The sequence below is a fragment of the Azolla caroliniana genome, unplaced genomic scaffold (genome assembly GCF_043228905.1).
Source record: "Azolla caroliniana isolate FFs.n. ecotype wild unplaced genomic scaffold, voAzoCaro1.0.p SCAF_12, whole genome shotgun sequence".
NCBI classification, from domain to species: Eukaryota; Viridiplantae; Streptophyta; class Polypodiopsida; order Salviniales; family Salviniaceae; genus Azolla; species Azolla caroliniana.
In genome coordinates, this window is record NW_028230447.1 from 6,795,337 (window position 1) to 6,822,361 (window position 27,025).

Sequence of the window (27,025 nt, forward strand, 5' to 3'; positions counted from 1 at the left end):
ATTCGGGCGGAATTCTTCCATCACACTCCACTTGAATATGTCTCATTTATATGTGGTTGGTATTTTTTTGTCACACTTTACTTGAATATGCCAAAGTGTTATGGGCAATTGCACTAAATAAGCCTCCTTCAAGGATCATGTAGGATAAAGGCATGTCTATGAGAAAATTGGCTTGGGAATGTAAATTTTGCCATCATTCCAAACCATCAAAACTCATATAAAGGAAATAATGTGATTATGTACATATTCATATAGTAAAGGGCAAGGTATTGATGACCATTCCAAGTGGCAAGGCAGGGTGTAACAAGGATGCATCTCATTTCAAGCATGCTTCAAATTCCCTTGAAAGTAATTTACTTGTGAATGTGGGTAAAGTATAAGAGTGAAAGCATTTCCTTATCCACACCAAATAACTATTCCCTAATTCACACAATGGACACTTATGGAAATTTAAGCCTTGTCCATTGCGAACTAATGATGAGACAAAGCAATCATTAACCTGATTTTCTAGTTATACTAGTTTAGAGAATAAAATGGGAGTTCTCACGTAAAAATGGATTTGTTTGATTCAAACAAATGCACATATATGATTTATGTTTGCTTGCTGAGTTGTAAGACCACATCAGATGTTGTTGCGCTACCAACTAATGGCGATTTTACCCAAGTAGGGTTGAGTTGAGTAATGTTCCTTTGTCATGTGCATGTGCATGTCCATGTCCATATATATTTGTGTGCATGGGTTTGAGTGGTTGTGTTTGTCTTCATGATGTGCATTAATGAAAATAGTTAAGAGATTTAGAAAAAGAAAGCTAAAAGAATTGATGAGGATGAAACTAAGCAAGGGTTCAATCGCGTGATAGATAAACAAAGAGGATAAAAGAACCAAGACCATGTGCAAGGTGGAAGTGAAGGTAAAGAAAGAGCACAAAGTTTGGCCATAGTCATCAGCATCCACTAAAAACGCCTTTGCAACCCTATATTATTTACTTATTGTAATGACATAATGTAATATTAAACCTAACACTCAAGGGCAAGACCAAATCCTAAATCTCATATTACGATTATTCATGGACAATATAACAAAAACATACTCCATTTTTGTGTTCCTTCAAAACAAAATAGTTCAAGAAAGAACTGGCCTTGTAATTGAAGAGTTTGGGTCTCCTCTCACTCATGGAAGGATTGACCCATACATCCTTGCACGCCGGACAAATCAAACTCGTGTACAGTTTTACTCCATCCGATTATTTTTGGGTCAACCCCAAAATGTAATAAAGCAACTATATCAATCTTAAAAATTATAAGATGTTCATTGTCTCAAATGGTTGAACAAATAAGGCACCTTATCCACGACGATATATACTTCCATGCACTAAACAAATTCTTGAAAAATAATGGATGATCTTTTTCTGTCTATGTTTTTCCACCATTAACATGACCTCAAGCATTATCCCCCATTGTTGTTTTATGCTCATTAATTATCAATATCTAATATTCCATCCATTCATAGACGACCATATATGCATTACATACATATGTAATGTTCGATTGGATATTTCAGCAACATATAGCTATTTTGATCCCTTCGCCCATGAATTAATTAATGTGTCGGTTTCTATGGTTGCATCTGTGTTAGTTAGTTTGTATTCTTTCTATGATATCAAGCAAACTAATCATCATATCATGTGACAACCACATTTTATTTTGGAAGGGATGTGACACCAATGTGGGGCATCATTTTTTTGCAATAGGTTAAACATAAACCAATTGTCATTCTCGCCAAACACTCTGTTGTGAAACATTGTTGGTTTCTCGATATCCACAATTTGCCAATTTTTGTTATTATCTAGTTCGGAAGGGTCCTTACAAATGAATTAGCGAAAGTATAAATCAATGCTAGTTAATAACTTGTAATTGTAGAGATTTAGCACAAGTTCACCACACGTTGATTTGAAGGGTTGAACTCCTATACCCTATAATAGGATGATTGTAGAACATCAAGCCACAAGTGCATGTTAAATATTGGGCCCTAAATGTCATTCAATGCAATTACTACTGTGGACTTGAATTATCACAATAAATTTTGGGCCCTTACCCACTATAAATCCCATACTTTATTACTTATGACAACATCACGAACCATTGAATGTGTGAATTGGTTGAGTTATGTCACAATTAATCCCCTAGTCCATCACAAATAGACATGTGGTATGTCTCTCTTTCGTTGCTTGTTAGAAGAACTCTAATGCATTTTATATGCGCAAACAATATATCAAACCTTCTTATGCTATTTCATTTCTATTTGGCTGTGACGAACCTTTTATTTCTTTAGGTGCCCTTCATTGAGGGGTAGAAAGTGCTTCTAATACAACTTGTCACTTTACTATCGGTGCTATCGTAACTTAACTATTTGATGTGAAGTGGTTTTTAAACTATTATTAGCTATACATTGGTAGTGGCTTGCACACCCACTTGGGGGTATTGGTGCGTGCCTATGGAGAGACAAGATGGTGACAATGATATTATTATTTTATTCAAATGGCTATATGGGGAGAGAAGATGGTGACCATGATAATATTTTTGTGTCCCATGCTTGTCTATGGAGAGAGACACACACACACACATAGGTGCCAAAATATGGTGGTTTGAACTCACAACCTTGATTAATAATGGAATAGCCTACCATAAATTTGATCCAGTTGGGATAAAAATAAAAGAAAATAAAAGGAAGTCAGAGAAGGAGGCCAAAAGCTTTCGTGGCATAGTGCAAAGTCCAGGCTAATTGAAATTGACAATCTACGATAAATGTCATGCCAGTCCCCTAGTTGGTTTCGCTCACAAGCTCATGAAAAAAAGACTTCCCATGTAAGGATGAATCCATAGAACAGTAACTGTACATGCACAACTTTGTTCCAAAAAGGGGGAGGGTAAAAACAAAAGAGTGAGAGAGAGAGAAAAGAAATTGTCTATGCTCCCGCTCATCTTGTGAAGATGTTGATGAGGAAGAGGGGTACGATGTTATTTTCCTCTTCTCTTACATACTACACAAACGAGGTGTGAATACTGGGGGTGGAGTAAATCTCATGACAAATATAATGTGAAAAAAAACAACAACATTTTGGGAACAACGAAATACATTTCTGGCGAGATGCGTGTGAAATGTCCATTTTCTTTTCTACTTCTTGTGCTTGTGTCAAGAGAGAGAGAGAGTGTGTGTGTGTGTGTGAGCGAGCAAGCATGTGTTTGTGTGTGTGTTGGGGGGAGGGGAGAGAAAGAAGACAAGTGTTTTTTTTGTTGTTGTTTGCAGTAGTAGTAAGTAGTGTGTAGTACATCTAGAAGTTTAAACTTTAGAAGAAGAAGAAGAAGAAAACCTTTACTTTTACTCTTCCTTCTCCTTCCTCTGTTTCTTTTTTCTCTCATTTTTATGATGTTTTCTATTTATATAAAACCTTTGCCAAATGCTAAGGTTTTGTGGAACCTCACTCTTTTTTTCTCTCTTTTTTGGTTGGTTGTGGTTGACCGGACACGTGTGAAACCTCTCAAGTCCCCCCCCCCCCCAAACATCTCGCACGTGCTGTCTTTTCACCTTTCTCCACATTTAACAAACATAATAATAATAATAATAATAATACCAACATATCATTTCCTTACTTCCATGGATTTTAACTTCTTATTGAGCTCCCCGAGTTTTAAGAGATAGGAGGGAGATAATAAACAAGGAAGACGACGAAGATGAAGACAATTACGAAAGTGAAGATGAAGAAGAAGCGCATTTTGCTTTGTGTCCATGGAGGCCAGTGCTGCCCATTACACCGAAACTATATATATAAACCCTTGCATAGATTCTTCACTTGTTTGCAAAATGAAATTTCGTGAACACCTGAACTGGGAGAGTGTTTTGCCTTAATTCTTTGAGCAAGAATATCGCATTGCAGTTTTTCTTTTTTCTTTCGTTTCATGAAAAAAATAGACCCCACCTCCCCTTTCATGTTATGGTCCTGCATAAACATCACCATTCTCCAGACAAAACATCGCACACATCAATCAAACCTAACCTTTGCTTGTCTCTCCATAGTTTTTTATATTTTCTCTCTTCTCTCCACATTCATTGGTTCGTTCTCTTTCGTCCATTTCATAGACATTGGTTCAATTCTCGTCTATCACTTTCATGTGCATTGGTTGGACGTGGAGTACTGTCTCACATCTCTCTTTATATTTTTGTTTTCCCCTGCTCTCTCTACACGCAGTCAACCAATCAAAGTGAGTTAACAATAAGAAAGACCATCGACTCAAAGTCGACGATATCTCCTAGGCTAAAAATAGTTGTCCCAACCCTAAAACCATGAAGGCTTTGTTGCTTCTTTCTTTCTCGTTGTAGTGTGAATGAGCTTTTTGAGATATGAGAATCCTAACGTGAAAACCTTTGATCAGTTTTACACAATTGGAGAAATCTATTGTTGCCCGACAAATTGCCTTGCAAAAGCTAGGTATAAGAAAAGAAGTCTCTCATTTTCTTCGTCAACCATCCACATGAACCGAACCTTGGTAACAATGAATATGAGGACGTAAAGTTAAGAAGAGAGATATGAGCAAAAACATAAGAACTATCATGGACAAATGAAGAGAAAGAAAAGCATATTTAGTACAAAGAGCACAATAGGCAAAGGAGAAGGCGTATTAATGTGGACTACTCACGAGACCTCTAACACACACTGACATCATTTACTTTGTCATAACACATAGCGTATAACTTGTTAGTGGCTAACATAGAAAGTGTCACCCCAAACTTAGAAGAAACTGATACTAGGTGTTATTGCATGTGCATTGCATACTAATGTCTAGATGCATTAGTGATACGTTGACCTAATCGGCTTCTTCGACCGAGTAGGCACTTCCTCGATGATTTATATGTCGACCTCTACTCTAAAGAAATCAATTTAGATAGTTTCCTTGACCGAATGGGCACTTCCTCAACAATTTATATATCGACCTTTACTCTAAAGGAATCAATTTGGCTGAACTGGCCAAAGGAGCCAATCTCTTGCCTAAAGGAGATAAATAGACAAAACTAGCTTAATGAGGTGAGAGGCATCGACATGTGAAGTGGTAAAATATGTGTGGGTAAAGGAGGAGGTAAAATGCGAGTGTAATTTGGGACGAGTTAGAATGGCTGGAAATGGAGAGGTAAAAGGGAGGGGGGGTGCGGGGTAAAGACGTAAATGTAGACGTGTGTAAAGGACAAAAAATGGGGTTGAAAGGCCACGACCAACAAACAAGAGAGACGGGGACGGACGGATAGACGGATAGATAGATAGATAGATAGATAGATAGATAGATAGATAGATAGATAGACAGGTAAGGAGAAGGATGTGTGTTTGTGTGGGTATAATGTGAAGCATAGTATGAACCATACGTACCATACGTGCATTCTCATTCGTGAAAGAAAACACCCTCAAAGAATGATAAATACCATACTTTTGGATTAACTATTTATTATGAGGTAGATAAGCCTAAAAATGAGAAAAAAAACAATAAAAAACATTAAAAAAATGGGGAAAAAAACACAAGAATGTTTGAATAACATTCGCATTCGTTGTCCAACGTAGGAAAACGAATGTTATACTAGACGAACACGAATTTTACGTACTATGATGTGAAGTAAACAAACAAGAGTAGTGTTATGTATCAACGAGTTGGTTTTTTTTTCTTTCTCGAGAAAACATTTGTTAGCACAAGGAGGAGCAAGGGCTTCATAGTTAAAAAGAAAAAGAAAAACCAACAAAAAGAAAGAGAAAGAAAGAAAATCCCAGCATTTACTTTTACTTTACTTACTTCTACGACTACTACTACTACTATTTCTACAACTACTACTACTACTACTACTACTACTACTACTACTACTACGACGACGACGACGACGACGACGACGACGAAATAATGAGAGAGAGGTGGTAAAAGTAGTAGTAAGTAGGGCTCTTCCCCCACATTTAGTTCTAATTGTTTTTGGGTATGTGCGCTCTCTCTCTCTCTTTAATGTCATTCAGGGACCCCCAAATTAGATCAAACGAATAAATAAAATAAAGGAAAAAAAGGGAAAAAAGGAAAACAAATAATAATAATAAAACCAAAAATCTCTGATGGAAGGAACCCCCAAAACCCACACACACACACACACACACACACACACACACACACAGAGCAGTAGCTGCTGCTTCATTGCTCTTCGCTTCTCTCCCCTCACTCTATTTCTTCTTCTTCTTCTTCCACCTGCTTCTTCATCTCTTTCTTCTGCTTCTTCCGTTTCTACCACAGATTTGTCGTCTTTGCCCATCACCATCACCATCACCATTACCATTACCATTACCATCAGCATCACCACCACCATCCATCTTTCTTTCTTCCAATCTGTTTCAGAAGTCTCAGAAGCAGACGCAAACAAAGAGTTCCATTTTTTTTTACCCTAATGTTGACCATGGATTTTGACGAACGCAGCCTCCTGTGCGCCGAGGAGCTCTTCTCAATACATGATCATTTTCATGATAGCGATGAGAATTCTTTGCATCGTCACAATAACAGTAATGAATACAACATCAGCAATACAAACTTCATAGCTCAAGCTTTTCCCTCTCCGTCTCCGTCTCCGTCTTCTTCTTCGTCTTCGTCTTCCGATCGTGAAAACATTCATTATCTCAACGATACTCTTCAGCGTGATATTTTATTGACGAATTTTGGTGGAGACTTCATGCCTTTCTCGTTTCCCCAAGATGGAGATGACGAGCTTTCCATAGCTTTTCTTCAGACAAAACACTCAGAATACACTCCTCAGAAGGAGTATTTGTCAGAGATAATGAATCAATCCCGAGCTAATAGTATTCATCTTGCTGAATATCGATGCAATGCAGCTCGATGGATGATCAAGGTATATAATCATAAAGATAAAACAGCATATTAAAAAGAAAATGAAAAAATTCTATATCAAAGCTTGATCCGCCATAGCTCCTCTAACTTAATTCAGGAAAACGAGATGCAATGAGATTTCAGCTTAACCTAGAATTCGCAAGTTGATAGATGCGTGACCATTGAGTAAATGGAAGGGGATAAAACACGGATTTACTTAAACGCAGTGAATCAATTTGTAGATCGCTATGATCTCCCTAACAATGTATAAATGTGGAGTAATGCGAGCAAAAAATACACCTTTTCATGTTTAGAGTATGAATTTTGAATACATACTCGTTTCTTTAGCAGTCGAAATTGTAACATGAAGATCATATCAATTTCCGGAAATAACATGGGCGCAAACAGTCACACGTTTCTTATTCTTTTCTTTTCACGCTTCTTTCTTGATCAAATGTTTAATGCGATCAAAAGGAAATATTTGAAGAGAAAAAACACTCAGTTTGATGAGAAACGTTGAAATATATGTTCGATTTTAGCCAAAGACTAATATGCTTTCTGATTATTATATACAGGCTCATTTCATACTCAAATTCAGTCCATTAACAGTTGCTTTGGCTGTAAATTATATGGATCGTTACCTTGCCAAGAATATGTCAATGGTAAACATAAATCTTCTGATTCATTCCTCACTGTTTTTAATTTCCACATCTATATATAACCATATACATATCCTGCGTAATTTTCTTGTACATTGTATGTGGAGCTTGATTTGGCTTACTGATCTGCTCCGTCGAGCTAGATTTCCCTTGCTTGTATGATCCATTAAGCTTATTTTGCCTTACATCTATGATTCATGAAGATTAAACAATCCAATCAGCTTTAAAATTTACTTATCCCTTAAAGCTTCAAATCCTGCAGCATTAAGCTTAATTTACCCTTACTTGTATACTCTATTAAGCTTAAGTTCTCTCCCTCTCTCGTCCTCTCTTTCTTGTGCGATTCATTAAGCTTAATTTGTTGAACTTGCGATCCTCAAAGTTATTTATTTATTTTGGGAGCCTACATTGAAACAAGAGTTCATTTTCCTTTACGTATGACATGTATTTTATTTCCTTCTTGCTTTTCAGACATGGAAATCATGGATGATGGAGCTTCTTTCTGTTGCTTGCCTTTCTGTGGCTGCCAAAATGGAGGAAATTGATGTTCCTGCTCTTCTCGACTTGCAAGTAAGTCATCAAATTGATTCCTCATCATCATCTGTTCTAACGTCTTGATTGAATGAAAGTATTTCCACCTAAATGGACAATGAGGATTGCAGATAAAGTGTCAAATGCTATTTGTGTCTGGTTACTAGATATTAAATTTTGCATTTATCTTTTCGTCCGATATTTCCAACAAACTTACCTAAAAATTAGAAATCATCTATAAAAATTGTGCTGCAAACAGTAAGGATTAGTCTCATGCACTAATCATGATGTCTTCTGATATTCTCATCGAAATGCATAACTTATTCCTTGGAATCATTCAAATAGCCACCGACCATAACATGTGATTCTTGCGTTGCTAGTTATAAAGATTGAATTTATGCCTTAATCATGATGCTTTCTAATTTCTCATCTAAGTAAGCCGTTGATCATGAGAAGTGGTTCTCATACTGTTAACTAATTTGGAAGGCAGATTTATGCCTTAATAATGTGTATTTTCTTGTCGTTTTTTCATAGAAATAGCCTCTAACTAACTATATGAGGCGATTTTTCTGTGCTGCGAATCTTGAATAACAGATTTATGCCTTATTCACGTTTTTTCCAGATCTCTTCATCTGAATAGATAATAAGTGTCTCTTCTGTGTTGCATATCCTAAAACTTAATACATGCATTTGTCCCGCGTTTCCATCCAAACACATATCTTTAAGAGGTTACCATTCTGGTTTTTGCAAATCCTCAACATTAAGTTCAGTTTGCCTGAATAGTGATGTTTCTGACATGTTTCTAATTTTGGCACAGATAGATGGGATGGAACATTTATTTCAAGCTAAAACAGTGCAAAGAATGGAATTAAATGTTTTGAGTGCATTAGGATGGAGATTACGATCAATCACTCCTTTCACATTCCTGGAAAAGGCCATAAATCATCTCAACCTCAACTCAAAGCTTAAAAGCTCTTTACTGTTTCGCTCATCAGAACTTCTATTAGCATCTTTGGCAGGTACTTCATTATCCATTGCTAATTATTTGTTCATTTGATTCATCTTTTCGCTTCTCCTTCTTAGATCCATAAGTTTTTTCATTTGATTCATTATTTTTCTTTCTTTGATTCATACTGATTTTTTTCTTCTGCTTTGATTCACATCAATCTCTAACTTTGCTAGTTTTTTTCCTTTGATTCATAGTTTTTGCCTCTTCTTGTTCTTCTTCGTAGTTTGTTTTCTGTTACGTTTTCGGTTCATATTTCATGTTGATTGTGTTTTGTTATATAAAATTGCAGAAGTTGAGTTTCTGGGATTGGAGCCTTTCGTTGTGGCGGTGACAGCAATTTGTTGTGCTTCCGATGAAATTCTTCCCTTTCGAACTCATCAATTCAAGGATTTGATGCTCAAGTACATTCCCTTAGATGAGGTAACCATGAATCCTTTTAACGATTTGATTGTCATCACATAAGATGAAATTAGAAGGCATAAACGATGGGATTCAACATAGGCTTCATCATAACATGTTTGAAGGTTTTAAAAGATTGGCTAAGCACATATTACAATATTTTAAATGAGCATTATTGGAGATACTACAAAATTTTGAAGACATTTCATCATCATGATGAGAAGATCATGATGTCAAATGAGGATTAGGATAACTATTTTTTATGTGTTTATAGCTGTCTGATTAACATGCTATCATTGTTCTAATTATCTGATTGAAAACATCATTAGTACATTATTAACAGTATTATTACAACTGTGAACCATGCAGGAGAAATTGAGAAGTTGTTATTTGCTCATGGAATCCTTAATTGTTGATCCTTTATCATCTCCATCACTAACATTAAGCGGGCATCACAAACTCCCCTTGAGTCCAAACACAGTGATTCTTCATTATTTAGAAGAAAACAACATCAGCAACAACAGCATAGATAATACTAACAATACTAGCAGCAGATGTGGGCATTCAAAGTTTTGCGTGGAAAGGATTGATTTACAGGAGCACGATCCTAATCCAAAAAGACAAAGAAGACATTAAAGAAGAGAGTTTCAGATCAGATAAGCAAATTTGGTTATATTTGTTTCACCTGATTGTTGCCGCTAATCAGTTGCTCAGCTAAGAAGCAGTTGAAGCTCTGAAGATGAGATAGTATTTTGGAATTCATATTGTGTGTGAAGAACAGAAGCATCTAGGTCAAAATGACAGTATTGATGATTTGGAAGAAAGAAAGATCCGAAGGATAGTGTTGGTGATTCAAAGAAAAGAAGTGTTAAAAGGATAGAAGTGATGAAGAAAGATGGATAAAATTATTGAAGGAAAGAAGCTTCCTACATACAAGTATATTGCATCATGAGAAGGCAAGATTTTCAATATAGTGCAAAATTTGTATGATGAGAAGAAGGAAAATTTTAAATTGTGTGTGTGCGTGTGAGTGGTTTTTTTCCGAGCATTTTAGGCAGAAAAAAAGAGAGCTATTTGTGTATATCTCTGAGAAGCTCAGCTCAGTCTGTTGATTTTGACTCTCTCTTTTTCTTCATTCTGCCAATCTGCTTTCAATCCCCTCCCTATATAAGTTCTTTTGTAGCCGAGTTATGTTTCTTCCTCTTCTTTTGAGATTGAATGGCAGCAGAAAATGCAGTGAGAATCCCTCCCGAATCTTTGTATTTTCTTTTTCTTGACATTTCTGCTTTCCTTTTTTTTCACATACAAGACAGATAGAAATTAGAAATGGGACCGGAAATTCCATTATTTCTTTGTTTTCTGATTATTCAGAAGTTATCAGATGTTCTTCACGTTCAACTTTTGTTTTTCTGTTTCTAATGCAATAATTAGAAGAGAAAAAGTTTCGATCTCTTTTTTTTCCGTTTGTAATGTGATACATTTTTGTTTTCTGATCGGAATTCTGGCATCCAATTTGTTAGGAGCCATTAAAACTGTTCAGATTTGTTCTCTGATCAATCTCTTTGTTCTGGTCATATCAACTGTGAAATACTAATTAAGCCTTCAACATGATTTTTGCTCATTTACTACTCTATTATCATTTACAAGTTCCTTTTATATTGTCGTTATCTGCATTCACCCAAATCATTTTGACATACACATGTATAATTTTCGTTTCACATTTGATTCATAAACTGAACTCATATAAATGTTTATCCATGTTTGGCGTTCCAGTTAGGCACATGCAAATATAGTGATAAGTACCCCAAACGTCTCCTTTTACCAGTGTTTGTTTAAATAACTCTTGCATTATTATAGAGAGAGAGAGAGAGAGAGAGAGAGAGAGAGAGAGAGAGAGAGAGAGAAGATTAACCCCGTCTCTGATTAAGGCCAAAATGGTCCATGAGACATGAACAACAGGTTATGCCTTAAAAATGCTTGTCTTGGCTCTGAACGAATATTTACATCTTTAAACGAGAAACAAAGGAAGAGAAGTCTTGTAAAGACAACACTATAATGATGGAATAATGTGATTAAAGCATAGAGAAGAGGGTGTAGTGACAAAAAAGAGGCCATGTTTTGACACAACTTTGTGTTGAAGGATGTGTGATGTGACCAACCATTTGGCATGCTCAAACGAAATAAAATAGAAAAAGGATTTTATTTCCATTCTTTCTATACTACTCTTTTTGACCGTTTTTAGAGAAGAGTTGAATCTTTTTTTTTTAGAGAAGAGAGAGAGAGACTCTCTCTCTCTCTCTCTCTCTCTCGGGAAAGCATTTGATTTGAGAAAAACTACAAATGGAAAGAATTTTTGAGGATTCTGGATTCTAAGTCTCTCTCTCTCTCTCTCTCTCATAAGTCCCCCACTCCCTTCCCTCTTGTCTAAGGACAAGTCCAAAAAAAAGAAAAAGAAAAAGAAAAATAAGAGAAAGAGAACTTTTGTATTCATTATTCAAATTGATGCTCACTCTTTCCAGCCCTCGATTGGTTTGTACAAAGAAATTGTTTCTTTTGATATTCAAAAGGAACATTTAGAACACGCCATCCTTCTTGTCTGAATATGAATTTGAATAATCTATATTTATAAGGATGAACCTTGTTATAGGATGTTAGATAACTTCATCACAAAGCATTGCCAAGGGTCTGGGTAGACATCTAGCGAAAAATAATGAGAGAGAGAGAGAGAGGGAGAGAGAGAGGTTACATACCAAAGTGAAAGGATGAACAAAGTCTACTCTAGAGTCTATACCTTTTATGATTTTATTCATGTAAATTGGATTGCTAAGTTTGTCATACATATTACTTGTTGTCTTGAATTGTTAATACAGAAATTGTGTAGACAAAAGAAGAACAAACTAAGTAACATGATTAAAATTGCACCAATTGGTGAAAAAAAATCTAGGGAGAGGAGAAATTTTGAACACTCGAGCATCAAATAACAAAGTAATAAAGAATTTTCCGGACCATTTTTTATCCAAGGTAGATCCATATTAAACATAGTCGTTTTTATAGAAAACTATATTTTGCTATTCTCTTGTTTAACAGTCTGGCAGACAACATTGAAGGACCTTCAAAAGGTGATAAAATACATGACCAAGTAACATAAGTGGAGAATGCCTAAATTGATCTCACCACCACCAAAAGCAACATTGCTACATGTCAAAATTTTTAAAAGATATGTGAAAGATTCTACAATGCCATATTATCTACTCGACTAATGTTAAATTGATGTTCATATGTAACCTCCTACATCCTTGATTTTTTACGGTAATTGTACCTTGTGAACCGTACCATAAACAAGGTCAATAAGTTTGAAATCTTATGCATGCAAGGCCAGGAACATAAAAGCTAGGTCTTATAAAGTTATTAGTTTCTTGTCCAACCATGAACATAAGGTAAATGGACAAAAAAACGTTGATAACGTGAATGTGTATGGAACATATACAATGATATTGCACATAAAAGATTTGCACTAGTTTTATGTTATCAAAAAGTGATGCATAGAAAGTCGACTATTTGAAACAATCCTCATTCAAAACATGACGTGACACGTATGAAGGTTTTGGTAGTTAGACACATTTACCATATTATGGCTCAAAACTTGGGACAATGGCCAAAGAAGATAACAATTATTATTTGTGAGAGTTGGAAATTGTTTTCAACAACAAGTTCCAACTTCACGTATTTCGTAGTTAAGCATGACTATCATATGTGATACATTATTTTATACGAGTTTAATGGAGGGAAAAGGATCTCAAAATATCTCATAACTTGAAAATGGTTGTGGATGAAATTGAAGAGACAATTTCTAGTGCAATGAAACTTTTAATGTATTAACAAAACCATCCATAACTTCTTTGAAATGCAAGTTTGTCACATTTCCAAAAGCACATCCTTTTGAGAATATGGTCTGGAATGAAAAGCTCTCTACGAAAGTTGTTAGGGGTAGAGTTAACCGAGGATTGAAAGTAAAAAAAAAACATGAAGGTTCAAATATTCTCCTTACCAACAAAAAAAGACTTTTCTCAAGAGCATCCATAAGGAAGCGCTCTTAAAAAACCAACCACATTTAATGAATTTATACTTGTGTTTGGAGGGAGACAATTTCCCAATAGTGGACAAACTTTCTTTCCTTCTAATGAAAAGTTGAGTGATGGCTTATGTAAATAGAAACTATTAGATAATCGGTGACAGCTCTTCAACGAAAAATCCAAGCTAATGGGCAACTTTACTCACGAAGGAGACCACATAGATAATTTAATGAAGTTTATCTATAAATTCGAAATACGATATCTTACTATACCAATGCGTTTTATTTTAGAGCAAACTACATAATATACATTATATGCAAATCTTTTTCCATGGAGATGAGACAAAAACAAATTGTACAATGTGGATCAATTTGTCATTTTCAACATCAACTTTAACTCTGAAAAGGTTTTTCTTCTCCATCTCTCTCCCATGTAGGAAACCAAAATGTGACATTACATAAAGCCATAACCTTTTCTCATTAGTTTTATGAGTCGTGGACAATGTGATGTCCATAACTCTTTTCTTTCCCGATCCTCTAGACAAAGAGGGGGAGATCAAAGTTGTGCCCTTGAATATAGACATATATAAGCTTCGTTGAAACCAAGCTTTTTAGTGTGTTTAGTTTTCTTGTGCACGTGACATGGGAGTTTGAGTTTCACGACCATGTGGGTAGTGGGAAATTGTCAAGGTTTAGAGAAAATTATTAGCACCAACCTTCAGTTGAAGGGAAATGTTATGGTTGTGTAGGCTTATGATAGAAATTAGAAAGAAAAAGCAAAATTCCTCACAAGACCCTTTCAATCTCTTCATTATTTGCCTTCGTCCCTCTTTGATTAACACTAATATATGTTCAATTAACTATTAACTAATTGCCCTTCCACTTTGATCAACTAATTTATTGACTAGAGATTAGGGATAATCAAACCTTGCTTAGCATCATTCCATTGGAGATTTATTGCTAATTTGAACTAATATTAGTGTGGGGTTAATGTTACTTCTTGTATGGAAGTGTCTTTTGGGACTTGAAAATAGTATGGGTATTTTGGTGAATTCTCATAAATTGTTTGAACCTTGGTGAGTGTAATATTAGCATTGTAAATCTCAATTCTAGAACACCAACTTCTACAAATATTGAACATTTCAAGAAAATGACAAAAGATTCAAATTACTTCCACATCATTCTCAATTATACTCCACTTGAGAGTATGAAGCTATTTTATGTGGATAAACAACAAAAGTTTGTAAAGGGATGTTCGAAGTAAAAAAACACATAGTTGACAATCATGAAAGCTACTGAAATATAGGGGGTTCTTAACGCTATCCCATGTATTAGGGGCTCAAATGCAAAATATCCTTGTAGTTAATAAAACATCTATATGAGGAAATGGTATAAGGCCAACATAATAATGTCATGTCTGGCATAACAAAAAAGTGTGAAAGATGCATTTGAACCCACAACCTTACGGTGATTGCCCATAACTTATTCTTCAAATTCTCTACATATATCATAATGCAAGTCCCTCCACATCTACCCTCGCCATTGTTATTAATTACTTCCAAACAAGTAATACTTGACTTTTAATGAATGGCATCTAAGGCAAAAAGACATTATGTGCAAATCACTATGTGATGACTTGCCTCTTATTTCCAGACCCTAGCTCTAGCAATGACATAATAAGGGGAAAGACAAAATTTGAAATGATTTGTTAACAATAAGCATTATTAAAATATGATGCTTACCAATACAAGCTTCATTTTCCTTTTTCAAATTAGGCTCTCAACAATAATTTATCATGTCTTAAAGAGGCAATGCCAATAAATGACATAAAAAAGTATACAAAAGCTGAAGTATGTAATGTCTATTGAGGTCATATATCCCTTTCAAGTTGTTATGTTTTGTGATTGCTTAACCATTTCCTTGGCTTCAACTACCAGTACAAATTTAGTCACTCACAATCATAATCATGGTTTGAATGCATCAAGAATCATCGAATATGTTACTATAACGATTGACTGAGTATAATAATGACAAAGTGCAATCATGTTTTGGTGTTTGGGTGAATGCATTTGTGCATGTATGTATACATATTAGAAACAACTAACAATCGGCAACGGTTCGGTTTGACCGAACCGAACCGAACCATGAAACCATGGCTTAACGGTTTCAATGGTCAGAAATTGCAGTTTAAACCGTAAGAAACGGTGGTTTAAATGGTTTTTTATAAAAAAAATAAATTAAAAAAATTTGTTTTTAAACAATCTTTTCATTTTTATAACTTATTCTCACATTTTAGGAACATCTTTCAAATTTTAAAAATTTAAAATAATGAAATCTTTTAAATTTAAAAATTAAAAATAATGAAATCTTTTAAATTTAAAATTTAAAAACTAAAAATTAGACTTAAGTTGAAAACTGAAACCGAACCACGAAACTACGGTTTTTACGGTTTAATGGGATTTTTGTAGAACCGGATCGGGAATTCCGAATGGTTATTACATTATTGGGGAGACCTGTGCGTACCCCACCCACCTTTTCTCATAACTTTTTATATTCCAAGCGATAAGAACGAGTTCTCTAACTAATTGAATGGGCGAACGACGGGGATTGAACCCGCGCATGATGGATCCACAATCCATTGCCTTGATCCACTTGGCTACGTCCGCCCCCTTTGCTACTCACTCGGCCCTCCGAGCGGGGAAGGGAACAGGATCTACCCATCACAGTTTGAAAAATGTTCAACGGTTCGGTTTGGACCCTCTCAAACCAAACCATTGCCGATTGTTAGAAACAACCCTATTACTCACCTTTACTTAAGGATTAAGTTAGTTTCTTTTATCATGGACAATATTGATTGATAATTTCAAAAACTACCAAGGGTACTTTTCATATACATCTAGAAAATAATTCAAAACACCTCCCTAAAATATTTACCAATGGGTTAAGATAAAAGTAACTTAGTATATAAACCCTGAAAAATGTATGCATTTGTGAAGCTGAATTTTAAAATGTAATAAAACTTTGTTCTGAATTCATTACTAAAAGTGTTCATAAATTCAAAAATAAACTATAGAAGTGCAGACTCTATTCTCTTTTTAGCACGTTATTTAAGAGCAATACTAAATACTCGTCAACCGATTTCTAATGATAAACTTTTACAATTGTACGTAAGTCCATCTTTTTCATTCCTCATAATTATTGAAGCTTTTAGGTCTTCATAACATGCGTTCCTTTGCACTTTAGCCTCAAATCACGTATTTTGATGTGATACTCTTAGATTTTCTTTTTGGGATCATTAATAATTTGAATGTCTTAAATTTCTGTCACTATTTAATTATCTTTATAACACAATATTCTACCAATTCGAACCATTGGTAGTGGAAAATAGATTTTCAAGGCCAAATATAAAATTAATGAAGTGCTAATCTAATGATTTTAATAGATAATGATGGCGTGATGACGATGACGGTGACAATGAAGAAAATTATTAATGATGTTGATGAGAGTAATGAAGGGATGCTAATGACAAGGATGATGCATTTGTAACACCACTTTATATTGAGAAATTTGTTAATTAGTATTGGACCATTGGTATAATGATCTCATAGTAAGAGCTTAAGTGTAAAAATATCAAGTAGAAATATGAATGCTTTCGACTAGAAAATATGATTACTCTTGTTGCTTTATTTTTTGATGCCGCACATCTAAATTATGATATAAGTATGTTTTTTTTTTCCAAAAAAAAGATACTACATTAGTATTAGAAAACGCCATAAGGCTAAACATACAAGATATACCACCGATCCCCTATGTTTTTCTAAATTCTAACCATCGGCTTAAATAAACACTTTGGTGTTGAGTAGATGTTTGTAGTCAATGTGCATAAGCAATGATTTCACTTTGTTTATATGCTTAGCTTATGGTCTCCTATATTATTTAATTACTGAAGGTCACACAAACTACTACAACATAAGTAGAATCATATTCGAAAGCAAGTCCTCCAAATGTTCATGATTAATTCAGCCTATGTATGCATGGAAAACACAACATACACCTCACATATCAATTGGCCATAAGTCATTGGCAACCCATTGACTGTTGTTATAGTTGACGAACAAGGATAAACAAGTGATAAGTTTCATTTAGAACCTCAAATAGATAAGATAACATTTGTTAAAGTCACTAGAGTTTCGCTAGGGTCTACTCATCCATTATTAACATCAAAGGCATCCCCTACATCCTCTTACTAAAATTGTTTTTTCTCTTTGCAAGGCCATTAGCTTAGTGATCTCACTCCTTAAGGAACCATAGTTCATAACAAATTATTATAACACATGAGATTTAATGTACATGCACTTGGTTGAACAATGTATCATGCTTTGGGAGAACTTATTCTTTATCCTAACCTCCCAAAACAATATTTCAACTATGGTGATACCCTCCTAACTGGGACAAAATAATCGTTTATTACAATATTAGATAGTGAAATGCCATTTTTCAAGAGGGACTTGTACTGGTCTCTATTAGGTACGAACAAGAACAGACAACCCTCAACGAGTGGACAACAAGGAATGGGAGCATTGAATATGGTAGATGGGTTAATTGTTTGGTGCAAGAACCTAATGCATATGTCTGAACCTCAAACGATATTTATTCTAGGGCTAGTTTTCATTTTACTTCCTGAATTGTATCTATATCTACTCAACAAGGAGCATGCAAGCTATCACACTAATTTGATGAAACCTTGATATTGTAATTGGTTCCTTGATCAATTTTGTATTTTGCTTACTATCTTATTTATTCTTACTCTATATCTAGTAATTTTTTTTGCTTACTATCTTATTTTGTATTTTGCTTACTATCTTATTTGTTCTTACTCTATATCTAGTAATTTTTTTTGCTTACTATCTTATTTTGTATTTTGCTTATTATCTTATTTGTTCTTACTCTATATCTAGTAATAAATTTTGGGAGAGAGAGAGAGAGAGAGAATGCCCAATGGAGACCAGGTGGTCATGGGTTCAACCCCTACATTCCACAGTGGCATCTAGTGAATTAAAAGATATATAATAGAGAGGTGAGGAAGTTGTGTTTCGAACCCATAACGCAATGCTTGTAGTGCTAACAACTTACCACTAGGGTAAGGTAATTACGATTAAAAAAAGATAGGTTGCCCAATGGAGACCAGGTGGTCATGGGTTCAACCCCTACATTCCAGAGTAGCATTTAGTGAAATAGAGATATATATGGTGTAATAGAGAGGTGAGAAAATTGGGTTTCAAACCCAAGATGTAGTGTTAGTAGTGTAAACAACTTATCACTAGGTAAGCTAATTACAATGAGAAAGAGAGAGAGCAAGCGAGTGAGCTAGCTCAGTTCGTAAGGTTGCCCAATGGAGACCAGGTGGTCATGGGTTCAACTCCCTACATTCCACAACCGCATCTAGTTCATGCAACACATGCATTTCATGCATGTCATGTACCCTCACATACATCATATGCATGTGAGCACCTATATAAAGAGAGGGAAGGGATGCATGTAGGTATTGATCGATCGTTCAAATAAGATAATTAATCAAACAATCAATTAATTAAATAGTAAATCAAGATAACTCATCTATGAAGTATTTCGTCTTTTAAAATTGAAATCAAGGGTTGAAGTCGGAGTTGATAGAGATAAAGTATCATCTTTGTGATCGAGCATTATAACTTTGGTGAAGATATTGTATTCTTAATATAATAAAGTTTGTTTTTATCATATACTCTTGCCGCTTGAATCATACACTATCTCTATCTCTTGTCCGTGTTCGTCTCTCTCGCTTTTCATTACAAAATTGTGAACAATGACTGTGAACCTCCAGATTTGATGTCAGATTCGGCCAAAAGGGCCATAAAGATGACGAGTGAGAAGCTTTTCCGGTTGGCACGCCACAAGAACCCCATCATCCGATACGGGTATAATGAGTACATGGCGCACCACTATGTGTACATGTGAAGGTGGCGACGATACCCAAGATGGAGAGATTCATGGAGGCATCAAAGGATGCCAAGTGGCAAGAAGCCATGGAAGACACTTGGGACCTGGTGGACCCCCAAAAAAACTACAAACCGATCGATTGTATGTGGGTATACAAAGTGAAATACAATGCTGATGGTTTGGTCAACAAGTATAAAACCATACTTGTGGCTAAAGGATACACATAGACCCACGAAATCAATTATGATGGGACCTTTGCACCGGTCGTACAAAACACCAACGGTTTGATGCATCGAGCACGAACTGTACGACAATAATTTGGTCAACCCGACATGAAGCATTGATGAAGAGGAGTCTTCGATAAAATGAAATAGCTGAGAGTGGCTTCAATGCGGATATGGCAAACTTCATGATGACCATGATGAGTTGGATGATGCAGGAGCAAAGCATAATGAACTAGATGGAAAGCAAGTTAACACTCGTCGTATAGGTAGTCATCGAGAAAATAAATAAGTTTAATGACAGGGACGTCACCCGATACCTTGAGGTCTACAAATACGAGATAGCTAGTAGAGGGGTGTAAAGAATTGGATATGATTCTGTACAACGGAAGAGATGTGTGTGTGTGTGTAGTCGAGAGAGAGAGAGAGAGAGAGAGAGAGAGAGAGAGAGAGAGAGAGAGAGAGAGAGAGAGAGAGAGAGAGAGAGAGAGAGAGAGAGAGAGAGAGAGAGAGATTATATTATCGTCTTCGGAGGTCAAATATGACCTATGAGACCAAAAATATTACATTTCACGTGATACGTGTGAAAGTGAGTAGCGACTCTCGATGTTCAAGAACTTTACCAATGAATGTTGCAATCGATAGTGCACATTGTGGTTGTGAGAGGAATTAATGCAAGGATTGGGCTCGGTCTAAGAGATGTGGAAAGCATGGTCGAATATGATCAAAGGCAGAGCATTGTATCAAAGTGTTATACTCAGACTCGCGAACTTGTTTAGGGTAAAGTGTACATAGCCGACCACTCTCATCACTTGTGCCCCAATGCCCTGTCTCACATCGCAACTAAGTCGCATGGAAGCAATGGTTTGAATGACAGATAACGGTATGGGCTCTAACATGTATCGATGTGTACGATTTCCCTGTTCCGCAAAGAATATGGTTTTGTAGTTAGGTGCAATATGTGTAGTATAATGTGTGAAACGTGAGCCTCCACATTTGTCCCATGTCATGATACATTGGCGTTGCAAAAAGGCCTCATTTACAGAGGAATCTAATGATGCATCATGACGCAAGTGTCTCGCATCCCATCTACCAAACCATTTTTCTATATCTTGCATCCAACCGTAACACAAAATTTTGCTTCTATGCATCTTTTGGATCTTTTTGCTTGCTTCCTATGCAATTCTAGGAAGTCGATGTGAAGGACTTTTTTGAACCTTAAGCATGTATTCAACAACCCTTTCCATGGCCATGATCTCAATGGGAAGCGATCCCATCTCAAGGAGGAGGAGGGTGTAGGGCGTTTGTTTCTTAACTTGTAGAAACTTTGTAAAAAAATGTTTTTGGACATTTTCAAACTCTTTCCACATAGATTTAGGGATGCTATCGCCCCATACTTCCACCCCATAGAGAAGAACTGGTGTCACCAAAGTGTCGAAAAGATATTTCTTGAGGACCCAACACTTAATATCTCCAAGATTGCATGTGTTCTCAAATGTATAGTATGCCCGCTTACCCGCCTCTAAGCGACGTGTAGCACATTCATTCCATCTATGATTTGAAGGAACTTCAAGGCCAAGATATTTGAAGCTTTCCACACATTCAAGTGGTTCATTGTTGTACATAAAGCATGGTTTATCTCTTTTTTGGCTCTTCACAAGCATAATCTTTGTTTTAGAGCTATTGACACTTAATTTAGTATGCATGCAAAAGTTTTCCAATGCCTTCATAAGCTTTTGTGCATCTCCTAAATTATTTGCAAAAAGCACCACATCATCTACATATAGTAAAAGCATAATCACAACATTCCCAATGACAACTTCTTCAACACATTCTTCCTTTGCAAACTTGGTAACCATTTCTTCCAATTCATCAATGCATAGACCAAATAGTGTTGGTGAGAGTGGCCATCCTTGCTTAACACTAATAGTGCTTTTGAAAAAATCTAAAAGTTTATCTCTCATGCGCATACAACATATAACCTTCTCATAAATTCAGAAAATTGCAAGCATATATTCACTTGGCACCTCAAGTTCTTCCATTCGCCTCCAAATATGCTCACTAGGTACTATATCGAAAGCTTTCTTGAAGTCTACAAAGCAACAATATAAACCTTTACCTCCAAGGAGACTTTCCTCCATTAATACTCGAAGGGTGACAAGGTGATGAATGGTGCTATGGTGTTTTCGAAAGCCAGCTTGTCCATAAGCTCTCTTACCATTTTTTTCAGCCCATACACTTATCTTTGATTCCATTATACATCCAAACAGTTTTGCCATTAATGAGCCAACCATGATGGTTCGAAAGTTGTTTACATTATTTACATCTCCACCTTTACGTAAAGGTTTGATCCAATTTGTAGTCCAATCGTATGACATACCATGTTGCAATGCATCATTAAACATATCGCTTATCCATACATGTGCTTCCTTTCCCGTCCATTTGAGCATTTCAGCCTTTATACATTGAAGATCGCTTGCCTTTCGAGAGGCCAATTTCTTAAGTCCTATGCATATATCTTCAATTGTAAAGAAGCGAGACATATGTGAAAGAGAACCATAACACATAATCTTTCCGGCAAGAGATAACTCATATAAATTCTTACAATGCATAGACAAGTCGTGAAGAGTTAAGTCACCATAACTCTCAACACGTTTCCCCTTTAGATTTCCCCAAAATTTGACACATGCATGTGCTTTCTCTTGCGTTTGGATAAATTGTTGAGTAACTTCCCATATTCTTCTCTTTCTTTGAATAAGTCTTTTATACTCATGCAAATGCTTTTGGTAATTCTCTTTATCCTTATCCAAAACCATAAGGCACTTGCGAGCTTCACGACATTCTTTATCAAACTAGTTTTTCCTAAGTTTCTTGCTGCATTTCCAAGATGTGCGGTTGGTCGAAAAACATTTGTTTGTACAAGAGGGAATGACTTTCTTGAAAGCTTCCCATTTGCATTCTAGTGTGGCACCATGCTGTATCTTTGTCATTTGTAACATATCCTCAACCATCTTCGAATACATGGGCGCTCGCTTAAGGTTCATGCTCAAGTGCGATTGTTTACTATCTTCAATAGCCTTCTCACAATCAAACCTATGCATACATTTGAGATCAATACATAAGAGAGAGAGAGAACACAATCTATACAGAAAACAATCGAAAAATTGTATTCACAAGAACAAGAATGAATCAATAGTTACAAGGAGAGGGAGAAGGTGGTCATGTAGTTACCTTCTCTCTAAGTTCTCTCACTAGAGTCACCTCTTAGAAAGGGTGGAGTCTTAACTACTTACTAAGTATGTGTCATAGGTCTTAACTTCTATGACACATTAGTTATGATGATACAAAAGAGGTGGGGTGTCCACACACTTGGGTGTTCCTAAGATGTATTCCCACATTAGGGAAGTTGAGTTTGATTCTCAACATGCCCCTTCAAACACAACTTCCGGTCGCTGAAAAGTTGGTTCGGACTGGTCTTCGGGTTGGCTTTGAGTCAACTCCGGCTTCGGCTTCAGATAGCCGGCTCACTCCTATGTTTGCTCTAGCCTGTTCGTGTCAGACTGCTCCTTATCCATACCCCCCCTCAAGCTCGGCTAGTTGGTGATCGAGAGACCAAGGTTTGTTGTGAACTGTTGTAGCTTGTGGACTCCCAGGGCCTTCGTGAAGATATCAACAATTTGAAGATTCATGTTGATGTGTTGTAGGTCGGCATCTCTGGCTAGGACACGTTCTTGGATGAAATGATAATGCACCTCAATGTGCTTAGCCCGAGCGTGGAAAACTAGGTTGTGGGCTAGGTGGATGCTGCTCATGTTGTCGCAATACAGGAGAATCAGATCCTTGATGGGAATACCCAGATTATTCAAGATTCATTTTAGCGAAACGGCTTCGCATGCAGTGTCGACCGTGCCCCTATATTCGGCTTCTGTGCTCGACAGTGCGACTATCGACTGCTTCTTACTGCTCTATGACATGACTCCGCTGCCGAGAGAGATAACAAATCCTGATGTTGATCGTCTGTCGGCTTTGTAGCTGGCCTAATCGGCATCAGTGTACCCTTTGAGTCGAATTGGTGTGGCCGATATGTAGAGGAGGCCATAATCCATGGTCCCACTCACGTACCTTAGTACTCGCTTAGCATAGTTGAGATGAATGTCACACGGAGTCTGCATGAATTGGCTAAGGAGGTCGACCGAGTAACTGAGATCGGGTCGGATGACGGTGAGATAGATTACGCTTCTGACTAGCTGATGATAGAGACTCGGCTCACACTCTTTTGTGCTGGATCATGGTTCAGATGGTTATTATCTTTGCCACCGGGGCAAAGGTCTCTTCATAATCAACCCTGTTTGTTTGTGCATACCCTTTTGCCACAAGCCGGTTCTTATACCGATTGACGATGCCGTCGACATTGTGCTTCACCTTGAATATCCATTGGCATCCGCATCCAATTGCCTTTTGATGGGGTGAAGAGGGGACGAGATCCCATGTCTCGTTTCTGGAGTGAGCTTGCATCTTCATTGCTTTGACCCATCGCAAATTCTTTGCGGCTTCGGAAAAAGTTTCCGGTTCTCAGACTATCGCCACCTTCATCATGAATGCATAATGATATGCTATGTAGTCATTATTGCCGAATTGGCTGACTACGTTCTTCTCTCTGGTAGACCAATGTCGGCTCCTGGTGACGTCATGATAGGCACATCCAATTCACCCTACTCATTGTCGGGTGAGTGATTCGATTCGTTCTCATCTGAGTCTTCGTACTCAAGCATTTTGGCCTTTCCTTTGTTCGGCTTCGGACTTGGCTGCGACGTGCTTTGGTTGCTTGGGGACTCATGTGGTCCAATCAATCTGGTTGAGATTGAACTTCCCTCTGTTGTGAGCCTTAGTCAATCCTCCTCCTCCGAATCGATTATATCAAAATCAGTTTCGATTAGATCGGATGGAGTTGAGTCATCTGTGTACCAAGATGCCGTGTCGTCGAATATGACAACCCTACTCACTCTTATCTTATTGGTAGAGGGGTTGAAGCACTTATACCCCTTTTGTTCGAGAGAGTACCTACAAGGATACACTTCTTCAATTTCGGATTAACCTTTTGCCACTTTTCATCGGGAATGTGTACAAACACGATAGAGCTGAATATCCGTACATGGGATAGATCCAACTTCTTTCCATAGAACTTCTCGTGGGGGGGTGACATCGTGCACTCTGGATGATGTGCACCGATTGATTATAGACGGTCGTGTTCACTGCTTCAGCCCAGTAGAATTTCGGTAGACGTTTCTCGTTCATCGTTGCCCTTTCCACCTCATGTATATGTCGGTTCTTTCGTTCGGTCGGCTACTCTGTTTTGCTGAGGTGTGTGTCGGCTGGTGAACTCCTGCCGAATTCCTTCTTGTCGAAGGTATGTTGTGAAGGCATCAGAGAAATACTGCTTGCTGCCATCCAATCGAAGGAATTAGACATGGCGACCAGTTTCCTTTTCAACTTCGTTTTTGAATTTTTGGAAGTGTGTGAACACGTTGCTCTTCTACTGCATAGGGTAGATCCCTGTGTGCATGGAGAAGTCATCGATGAAAGTCACATAGTATCGGCAACTACCGAATGTTGCCATTTTGGCTGACCCCCATACATATGAATGTACTACATCTAGGATCCCTTTGCTCATGTTCCTCTCCTTTGGGAATGGTTGGTGTTACTTGCAAAACTGGCAGGCTTCACATACACCTGTAATCTCCTTCTCGGTAAAGGTTGGAAGTTCGATGAAGACTCCTTTTTACTGCAATCCTTTGAGCTTCTGGAAATTAATGTGGCCGATTTCTTTTGTGCCACAGTTCAATGTTGGCATCGGTTTTATGGACCTTGACAAACATTGCCAATTTCATCTCGTGAGAATCAAGGATGAACATTTGGCCTTCTCTTCGACCGCGAGCGATAATTCGGCCTTCCTTTTCGATGAAGCAACCACCGTTGTTAAATCAAACTTGCAGGCCTTGTTCCACAATCTGGCCAACCGAGACCAGATTCTTCGTTATCGTTAGAACATGCAAGACTTTCTTGATGTAGGTTTGGTTGCCCTTTTCGCCGAAAGGGACGTTTCCAACATGTTGAATGGGGTGAATTGTGTCATCCCCAATTTCCACATAGCCGGGTCGTTCGGGCTTTCATAACTCTCGAAACCAATCTTCATGAGACGTCATGTGGTTGGATTCACCCGAGTCGACAAACCATACATTTTCTGAGTTGGAGGTACTTGTCGGGCATGATTCCATCATCGAATTCGCTCTGTGTTGCATCATGAACATTCCGCCACGATCGTCGTACTCGGAGTTTGAGGCATAGTTGGTGAGTTGTTGGCTTGTGAGGGCCCACTCACTCTTCTTCTTCCAACACTCTACCTCATAGTGGCCGAATTTGCCACGGTATCCGCACTGGACGGAATTGTTTTGTCGGCTGGGTCCAGCATGATTGCTCCCCCTTCTACTAGACTCTCTGCCTCGCGCGTTTGAAACATCTTACTGGTAGTAGAAATTGTAGTCTTGGGGTTGTTCTTGGTTGTGTCGGCCTTGGCCGAATCGATCTCTTCTTCCCTGACCTTGTCCTCTTCCTCCATCGAAATTCGAATAGAGCATGTGTCCTTGCACATTGCTTCTTGTCCGAACATGATTTTCTTTGACCAGTAGCATCGACTGGAAATCGAAGGAGGGAGGATTCTCCCTTGCGAGGATGACCAACATTATCGTGCCGAACCGAGGTGCCAAGCCACTGAGGCATATCTGCACCATTTCATCATTGTCAATGTTGACGTTGATGGACCCGAGGGCATCGCATAACTCCTTGATCTTCAAGGTGTAGCTGCCGATTGACATGTCCCTCTATTGTATGCCGTTCAACTCTTGAGGGAGTTGAAGCTTTCTTGCGTTCGTGTTGGCTGCAAGTATCTTTTTCAGATTCCCCCAAACCTCCTTCAACGTTTTGGCCTCTTGGATGTAGTTGAGCATGTGATCATGAATGCACGATACAAGGCAATACAACACACAAATCGCCACTTGCTCCCGAGCTAGGTAGTCAGCATGTGTTGGGTTGGGTTGTGTTTCTTGTGCTCCTTCAATATAACTCCAATAACCTTGGCTGACAAGGTATTGGTGCATCTTGTACTCCCAAGATGCAAAGTTGTTTCTGTCGTGTTTCTTGGTGGGAAGAGCGCTTCCCATTTGAGTATTCATGTTTTCTTCTTCTTCTTCTCTTGATATGAACT

General features: G+C 37.3%; 1 protein-coding gene across 1 annotated transcript; it reads left to right on the forward strand.

Moving 5' to 3' along the window:
* Positions 1-6,310: 6,310 nt before the first annotated feature.
* On the forward strand, positions 6,311-10,945 carry LOC147856981 (cyclin-D2-1-like). Its single transcript, XM_087328842.1, has 6 exons — positions 6,311-6,919; positions 7,473-7,559; positions 8,028-8,126; positions 8,905-9,106; positions 9,386-9,516; positions 9,865-10,945. The coding sequence occupies exons 1-6, from the start codon at positions 6,464-6,466 to the stop codon at positions 10,129-10,131; spliced, it is 1,242 nt and encodes a 413-aa protein (XP_087184968.1). The 5' UTR covers positions 6,311-6,463; the 3' UTR covers positions 10,132-10,945.
* Positions 10,946-27,025: the final 16,080 nt, after the last annotated feature.